Below are 9,341 nucleotides of genomic sequence, written 5' to 3'. Positions count from 1 at the left end.
TATTTGTCTTCATGGCAGATTTTGTAGTCAAATAACTATACAAATTTCCTAGCTCTATCCATCCATGTGGTCTGGTTCCAGCTGTGGTATTAAGCCTGTAGTATCCCTTTTCTGACCAGCTCATGGGCATTTTTGGCTGCTCCTGCCTTCATCCCTCACAGCACGAGGTTCGCACCTGGCCAGCCACATGGTCTTAGGATAAAAGCAAAGAATCCAATCTTGCCTGTATTTGAAGTTTTTGCTTAAAAAAAAAAAAAAAAAAAAAAAAAAGTAGTAACAAAGAAAGAATTTAGATGTATAAAGGAGAGGACTGGCTAGTTATAGCTGTGATGGAAAGCATGATGAAGAAAAACTATTTTCTTTTAACATGGGAAGTGTCAAGCTAGCTGGGGAGGAAGCTATCTTCTGCAGTGACAAGCTGAACCTATTTGGACTCCTTTGTGACATGCTGACTTGTTAAAATCATTGTGTTTTGAATTAATTAAAGGACGAAAGAAACTCATAGCTAGAGTAGATGAAAAGTTGAGAGGAACTGGTTATTTTGATTTGAGAAAGCTAGTGTAAGGTTTAATGAAGTAATTTAACACAGGATAGTTGTCAGAGACCAAAAGCACACTATTCTGCAGGAATGTTCTCTTGCATTGCTTCATTTGCCAGCATGTACATAGTCTGAACTTGGATTCACCACTTGCCTTGGTGCCTGAGATAAAAGAACCCATGCCATAAAGAATAGTGAATATTAATTTCATTCCTCTATTGCATTGTAAAATAAAATTTAAAACTTCGATTAGGGAAGCAATTTGTGTCATTTTAAAGGTGTTAGGAAGACAGAAAATTGTGCATATTTTTCTCTTAGTCTTCTGTTCCTATAATGAATATGTATATAGCTAGGTGACCTTTTAAGGGCAGGTCTTTATTGCATGGACTCAAAGGTCAGATAATCTTTCTAGAATAATGATCTTTTAGGTCTGTTTGGAAATACAGCTGTGCTTTGTAAACTTATTTCATCTTTTCATTCTAGGTTAGAGCGGTCTGTGTTTCAACCACAGGCAGAGAAATAAACAGCAATCTGTGCTGCAGCTTCATATCACTCAGTTACTTCCTCCAGTCATTACTTTTAATGAACTGTTTGTTTCTGAATTAAGCAGTAAAAATAGGTGATTAGGGGAAACTGTGTCCTGAACCATGCAATGTTACTAGTATGTTTTGCTCAGTGCAATAATCAAGAAATTGGCTGAGTGGGGAAGAACAATTTGTTGTTATTAAAAAAAAACAGACAAACCAAAAACCTCCAAAACCTGATGAAGTCAAATGTAACTGTTCTGTGAGGAAAATTGGACAACATATCTGTTAACATGGACAAGAGAATAAAACACCTGCACCGGCTTTATCTTTGTAAGAAATCGGGAAGAGACCATCTTCTATTTTTCACCTCTGTAATGTTTGTGACACCCAGGATGTCATCTCCAGCTCTTCACTGAGAGTGACACGTGTAAAAAACTATTTGGCAAGAAGAAAGAAAGAACTTGTGTGTCTGGGACATACAATGAATGCGAAGAATTTTATCTGTTTAAATCAGTAGAAGGATTAAGCTCATATAATGATTACAGTTTGGAAAAAAATTACTTGTGTGTAATTTATGGAAATAATTGTAGCAGTATTTAATATTTTTCTTAAACTAAATATATTTTTTACCAATTTCATGATGACTGTACTATACTATATGTTTATCTTCTACAGCTGTATTTTCGCAAAACTGATACATGTCCATGTCCATTTTGTATCTAACATAATAATACATTTCAGGCCAGTTTTTCCAAAGCAATAAACATTTCCACTAAGTGAAAAGACTTGGTACCATGTTATGCATTTTATATCCCACTCTGATTGTTCTTACTCTTTTTAATTATTATTGTCATAGAGGATTAATTTCTTCCTCACACTGACAGTTCATCCAAACCAAGGTTGCTTAAACATCAGGGCTTCCAAGGAGTTTGCTCATGTGAATAATTGTGCTCACCTTAATTTATGATTTTTTAAAGCCTCCCAAATACCTATTGCTGAGCACAAAGGAAGCCCTAAAATAGTATCATAAATCTGTTCAGAGTGACTATCAGACTGGGAATGAAGCCAACCACACAACAATGGAACAAAAATACAGAGCCAGGTCTCAGACTAAGAAAACAGTTTACATGACCGCTTCATCAAGACATAGTCACCTTCAGAGATTTGCCTTTGTAATGACATATGCTGGGGAGACAGAAAAACAATAGTTTAAGATGAGCTTTCATCAAAATAAATTCGAAGACAGCAACCAGATTTCCCAATGTACTGTGATAGTCCTAACTTTGTCTGTTGTATGGCCAGGGAAAGCAAATGGAAAAAAATTTTAGAGTATTTTCTGTCTTCTCTATTCATTCTCTTCCCATTTAATGGCAGAATTCAGAACTGTGATCTACTGGCATTGATACTAATTATTGCTCAGTTACTCATATGGGGGAAAAAAAGAGTATGTTGTCCAAGTATCTTACCTGTTCCCATGTGAGTATTTGTATTTGCATGTCACTCAGAGACTCTAAGTGAGCTGAAGGCCTCATTTAATAAGCAGTGTGTGTGCATTAAAAAACACATAGTTATATTAATGCAGATACAAGTTTAAAAATTTTATTACCCCTACTTAATGATATGACATCTGTCCTTTGAGTCTAAACGGGTCAAGAGAAATAAAGATGAGGACAAATAAGATATTTTCCCTGAATGCAAATAGGTAGAAAAAGCTTAACTGAATTTTTGAAGTATAAATCATGCTGAGGAGACAAGATGGCAGTAGTTCAGCAGGTCCCTGACCCATCATTGAGAGTGTTATTTTATTTCAACATGTTACTCCGTTGCTAAAATATTAAGAAACTAAGGATATTTCTGTAAATTTTTCTTTTGAATTATCATTATACTTCCTGTAGAATTTTTGAGGGAGAGGGAATAGATAATCTAAGGTGTATAACATTCTAACACCCAGCTGAAATAATTAAAAAAAAAAAAAAAAAAAAGTGGAAAAAAAAAAAAGACAATGAAGTCATAAAGCAGAAAATGAAAGTAGTAAGTGTCAAAAGCATACACCAGGGGAAAAACCTTAAAAACCAAAAAATGATAAAAGAAAACTTCTCCTACAGAATAATTAAATTTCAAGGTTTTGAAGAAAGAGGAGCCTACAAATGACCTTAAAATCATCCCAGCTTGTCTCTCAGAATTTATACACAGGAAAGGAGGAACATAAGAACTTACCTTTATCATGAACACTTTTGGCTTGATACAAATTGGCCTCATACTGCTGTGCACCACCACCATCTCCAGTCTTCAGTGTAGTCACCTTCCTTTACAGCAAAGAAAAGTGATCAAGAACAGCCTGCAACTTTTGGACAAAATGGGAAAAAAGTTTCCTCGACAGTGTCTAAGAGAGAAAATGTCCTTCAGATTTCCTAAGCAGGTTCTAAATCCCAGACGGAAAGAGACTGTCAAGGTGGCCATTGAAGAGATCTTCCAAAACATCTTCTACATCTTTAGCAAAAATCTGACCCTAGCTGCTTGGGATGGAACAGCTCTAGAACAATTCCAAAATGGACTTTATCAGCAAATTGAGCAGTTGGAGGCATGTGTAACCAAGAAGCAGACCCACTATTTTCAGAGTAAAGAAGTCAACAGGCTGAAACTGAAAAAGTACTTCCAAAAAATAGACTGTTTTCTTAAAGACAAACAACACAATCTGTGCTCCTGGGAGATCAGCCGTGCAGAAATGAGGAGATGTCTTCAACTGACTGATAAAGTCATAAGGAAGCTTAACAACTAAGGTACAAAGATTTTGACCTGATATAACTTAGCTTTAAAAGTGTTTATATTTATTCTTTTTTCTATGATCTATCTTGTTACAGTGCTTCTAGTTCATTTTGATTGTATTTAAATAATAATGTTGCTGAAATTTATTTTTGCAAGTGTAATGCATTATTCAATGTACATAAATTTTTCCCCTGGTAAGCAAGGTGTCTACACTATCTTTAAATTTATCTATGTGACTTTTCAGTGAGGGTTACTCTATAGGTAGGGATTGTAATCTTACGATAAATTGCGTCATCCTATGGTGTTTTCTGCTGAAAAAATGTGCTGCTACTTTCCATCTCTATTTCACCTACATATAGAGACTCATATATTTATAAATGGACTACACATTCCTCACCTTACAGGAATTGCTAGATTTGTACTGATTGAGACTCTGTCAAAAAAATAAAGTAATATACTGTTTATTTAAGTGGTTGTGGCTTAGGTTGAGATCACTCATTATTCTTTCAATGTTTGTATGCTCTTTTCCAATAATATGGTTTTTTTTCTTACATTTGAGTCATTCTAATAGGTGCTTTGTTCAAAGGGGTAAAGTAATTCCAGAAGGATTTGTCTACAGAGGATATTGTTTGCAGTGGCTATAGCTTCTGCAATAACTTCTCAGTTTTGGCCATTGCTACTTTTAATTAAAGTATCCTTGCCTCCTCTAACTAGCTGGGGGAAAGGCTTCTTTTCCTTCCTACTGTGTTTCCAATGCTCTTTAACTTCTTTCACAAGCTTATTTGAAATAACTTCTCTACATAAAAGTACCCTAAAGCCACATCTGACTGTTGCACATCCTACTTGCTCATGGTGGTATTCAGCCTGGCTATTGCAATGGCAAACATCAGTATTCAGTGCTGTGTTTTATTGTTGCATGAAGTTTTCTGCCTCTTTTCCTTCACTCACAAATTGACCCACAGAAACGTATAGTCCTTGGTATTCCAATAAACTTCCCCTCCAAACCACATAGCCTTGAGTAATAATTGCAATATAATCAGATTATTTAAAACAACTTGCAACAAACTGGACAAAAATCCACTAATTTCTGTGAGGTCAAGCCTGGATTTTACCCTTGGGAAATTGTCCCTGGGTAACTCCATTTCAAATGGTTGTGTTTTCCCTACTCACTGTATGTTAGTAAGGGGAAAACAGAATTATATTCAGACCCTGTTGCTTAATGAATATTGGTAAATATTTGGTAAAAAAAACAGCAACTTCAAAGAAAAGCAATTTCCTGTGGCCAAGGCTGATGTACATTTGACACAGGTCTCTGGGTCTGGCGTAAAGAAGCAGAGGAGAGAGGCTGGCTGTGGCTCCCAAGAGAGGATGATATTAGTCCCAGTGATCTGAAATTGCTAGAAGTTGGTTTAAACATCAGGTAAGGAAACACTTCAAAGCTTTCCCTGATGTCCAGCTATTGAGAAGAGTATCATTCAGAGGGGTGATAATAAAAAGGTTCACATAAACAAAAAATTGACTGGTAAGGACAATAACAATGGTACACCAGAGCTCAGGTACCTTATCTATGACACAGGTCTCTTTTGCAGGATGTACATACTCTCCTCTCTACCACTCATGGATGGAAGTTAAAGAAGTGATGATAGACATGATTATCAGCTGAAATAACAGAAACAAAACCAGCTAACAACTTCCCCATGATCCAGAGCAACAGAAAGGAACAAAGAAACAGAGCAAAGTATCAGAGGCATTTTTCTTCCTGGTGACACCCTGCTGCAAATGTTACAGCAAAATGTGTATTTCTTGGTCTTTGTAACTGACAGAGCTTAAAATGGCCCCACTGCAAGACTGTTTCAAATCTTATTTCTGCTGTTTGTTTGTTTTTTGCATCTCTTCAAGCCTGTACAATAAAAGGACATTCAGCCTACTTACCTTTCTGGTTCAGATATCTTAGGTGGCTTCTGTAATATAGTAAACTGTTACTGAAATGGTCTCATCTTTACTGAAAATTGGAAATAGCATGAAATACTTTCATGCTCTCTCATGAAGGATACAGGTTTTTATTGTTTCATTTGCCTGCAGGAAATAAGTTAATGCATGGCCCACTAATTGTTCAGAAACTCTCACACCACTTAAGCTTTCCTTTTAGTTCATAACCATCCTTAAAATTCTCATTGTCAAATAAAAATATGTTTTGACATATTTCAGTCAACAGGGTACTTTGCAGTGCAGGAAAAAAACAAAATGGACACTAGGGGGCAAGGTGAGATTATAGACAAGTATAAGAATTGTAAGTGAATATAGGTGTATCTTGTCAAGACAATGTTTCAGCTCTTTATGAGCATGCTGCTTATCAATAAACAGCGGTTGGGTTCACAGAGGGGAATTGAAAGAAAAATTAACTATTCCAGAAAGAAAGATCTCAGAGATGATGGACAGGAGCTTATAAACCAGCATTTAATTTAAATTACTTTTTGGCCAGCTATGACATAATAGGAATTATTTGTACTGAGACAATGTCTAGAAGACCCGTTTAAAGATGGGGATGCTGCAACAGACATAATTTCTCAACAAATAAAAAGGAAAAAGAAAATATCAAACCAATATATATTTGTTTTATTCTTATTTTTAAAAATTTTTATTCTTATCAAACCAATATATTTGTTTTATTTTTCCTTTTTAAAGAACAGTAGAGTCTTTAAGGTACAGGAAGAAAGGTGAAGAGTCAGAAGATCCTCTCTCTTCTCCTTGCCATTGTAGTATTTTGGAGCAATCTGTATTTCATCACCATTGTGTTACCAGGTCAGCTGTATATTATGCCCCTGGCTAACTGAAACCCTCTGGTATTTCCCCCAGCTAGTATTTTTCTAGAAGCTAAACAAATGTAGCAAAATATAGTTTTTAACATATTTCAAATAGAAATAAATAAAATAGTAAATGTGAAACCTCAAATCCCAGTCAAAAATTTAACATAGATGAAACAAAATCCTTCCAAGGTGGACTGCCTGTAGGCCAAAAAATTTCATAAATTTTCTCATAAGACTCATGCACCAGTGCTGTGCAGCACAGGTCCCAGTCACAGTTGTGGTTGTTCTCATGGCTAGTTTCACAGTATCTAGTTTGCATGTTCTGTGCTGCACTTTTTGGGAAACTGCACTATGGTTTCATCTATGCAGTCTGTTTTCTGGAGTGGATTTATGTGATTGGGGTCAGATGCCTTGTATCCCACATGAAACTTCAGAATAGCTGCAGCAGAACTGCAGAATGCTTATTCCAGACTTTACTCTGGAAAAAATTATTCACAAGTCACAGCCAACTACAGCTGTCCAAAGCAATTCTTCCATGGGTTTGGCCTGCTCTGTCAGCTCTGGCTTTACTTTATTTCTAAATTGGGGAAAAAAAAAAAAAATCAAACCCAAAACAGAAAAAAAAACCAAACCAAAACAGGACAAAAGTCTATGGAAATAACTCTGCAAATAATTATGCAGGATTAGCCCTTGTTGCTAGGAAGTACAGCTGTGAAGTCCTTCAAAGCAGCCATAGTGAAGCAGTGGCTGTGGTGGAGCACGCATATTAACACCAGGGCTGAGGGGTGTGGTCTGGAGAGGGGATTAGGATGGTAAGATAGCACCCATGGACTCGTGGATCCCACCAGTCCTTACCCCTTCCAACCCAGCCTGCCCCTTCTCAGGGGGTAGCCCTAAACTCTTTCCCCCCTCCCTTTTGTGGAGGAACGCAGGGTCCTTCCAGGGAGCAACCAGACATAGGGGAGACCAAGAAATGAGGGTGACAATGACACAGAATAAATCTTAAAATAAAGTATCAGTCTTCAGTTTTGACTGGTAGAGTGAATTTATTTTGCTTTAGAAATCTAATGCAAAACAGAAGAAAGGTGAACAACGCAGGTAAAATTGGATTTGATACTTTCTAATAAGGTGACTAGGCTTTTTAATATCCCAAAATAATCCTACTAATCCTCATATAGGCAAGGATGAGACATTTATATCAGTGTTTCCCACACCGTTTCTGACATCAAGAAATCCTGGTACCATGAAAGGGATTCTTCAGTGCTGAGGGTTCCTGGAGAAGCAAATGCTGACAGAGAAAGGGAGGACAATCTTTCCTCTTGGCCTGCAGACATGCCAGTGACACAGACCATTATGCAAACAGGAGGGCAGCAGCAGTGTTGCTGCAGGGCCTCCACACTGCAGCAATGTGCCACCAAGCTCACCTTGCTTCCAAATGTGATTTAGGCTCTTCATTAGTTGTGTCCTGGATTAATTTATTTTCTCTCTGTGCAACATTAAAATTGAAATCACCAGCTCATGTGAACTGGTAACCATCTGTTTTAATTTCAGGGTGGCTGAGGATAATGTAAGGGTAAGCGATGAGCAGATAAACACAGAGACATTCATGTCCTACCTCAGACCTCTCCACAGGAGACTTCAAGATTGACTTTTCTAAGACCAAACTTCCTGAGCCCAAGTGGTTGCCATTAGGATCCTAAAACCACGTTACCTTTAGCAATGAAGAATTTAATCTTCAAAGCAAATAATATAATCTGCTTTTGAAAGTGTGGATGTAAACACAGTTAACATTCTCCTCTACAAAATAACTGTTAAAACATGGTAATTCATTTGCAAGTCAAAATCCACATTAAGGAGACTAAATAGTGAGATTTCAAATAGCATACTGTCAACCTGCACAGCAGTTACCACCATGTCTACCCACTATAACTTACTGTCATCTATATTCCTCAAGTTTCTTATCTTCATAGGCCAGACCCTACACAACTTCCTCTGGTCTTAGCTGGAGTACTGTGTGTTACAGTTTATTTTCTCAGAAAGGAAATATCTTGACAGACATATTTATATAAAACAGAAAGCTTTTAAACTAAAAAAACCAAAACAAAACAAAACAAAACCTTGTTTAACTTCAAATATTTTAAAAAATGTTGTGCTCTCTTTAAGCAATTAGTATACTTCCTCTTCATGTCTCTTTGAGTTTGAGGTGGACTCAGTTCTGGTCTCCACTTTTTGGGAAAAAGCTCACATTGGCTGTAATAGATATTTTCTTGTGATTATAATTTTTAAGAGGTAAAAATAAGCTCCTGCTGCTTGTAGAAGTCACGCTGTTGTCCTCAGGACAAGAGTTAAATCTTGTCACATCTAATCACATGTATTTAAAAAGGATTTGTGCTCAATGTGATTACTGGTCACTAGAAGTATTTCAAGATACTAAATCTTTTGCTTTCTCTCTTTTTTTTTCTTTTTTTTTCTTTTTTAACAAAAAATAGGGCACATCTCCCTCTCCTTCCCAGTTTTCCATAGCAGGGTAACATTTATTACTTGCGCAAGCCACTAAAATCCTAGAAAAAAATCAGAAGCTATTATTACAACTTCAATTATGAGTGGCTTTGTAATGTCTAACACTTAAAAAAATCAACAGTGAACTCTCCCAGCCCATCAAGCAGTAATTCCTCCTTATTGTTGTAGTGGCATATTTGATGG

The 9,341-nt window shown here is 36.6% G+C and overlaps 1 protein-coding gene across 1 annotated transcript; it reads left to right on the top strand.

Annotated features, from left to right (window-relative positions):
• Positions 1–3,289: 3,289 nt before the first annotated feature.
• On the top strand, positions 3,290–3,844 carry LOC104368839 (interferon alpha-2-like). Its single transcript, XM_009976237.2, has one exon. The coding sequence runs from the start codon at positions 3,290–3,292 to the stop codon at positions 3,842–3,844; it is 555 nt and encodes a 184-aa protein (XP_009974539.2).
• The last annotated feature ends 5,497 nt before the right edge of the window (positions 3,845–9,341 follow it).

Source organism: Tyto alba, unplaced genomic scaffold (genome assembly GCF_018691265.1).
Source record: "Tyto alba isolate M040663 unplaced genomic scaffold, T.alba_DEE_v4.0 Super-Scaffold_42, whole genome shotgun sequence".
Taxonomy (NCBI): Eukaryota; Metazoa; Chordata; class Aves; order Strigiformes; family Tytonidae; genus Tyto; species Tyto alba.
This window is presented reverse-complemented; position numbering and strand designations above follow the sequence as displayed.

Coding starts and splice junctions, on each gene's coding strand:
- LOC104368839 (XM_009976237.2), top strand. CDS start 3,290: ATGAACACTTTTGGCTTGATACAAATTGGCCTCATACTGCTGTGCACC.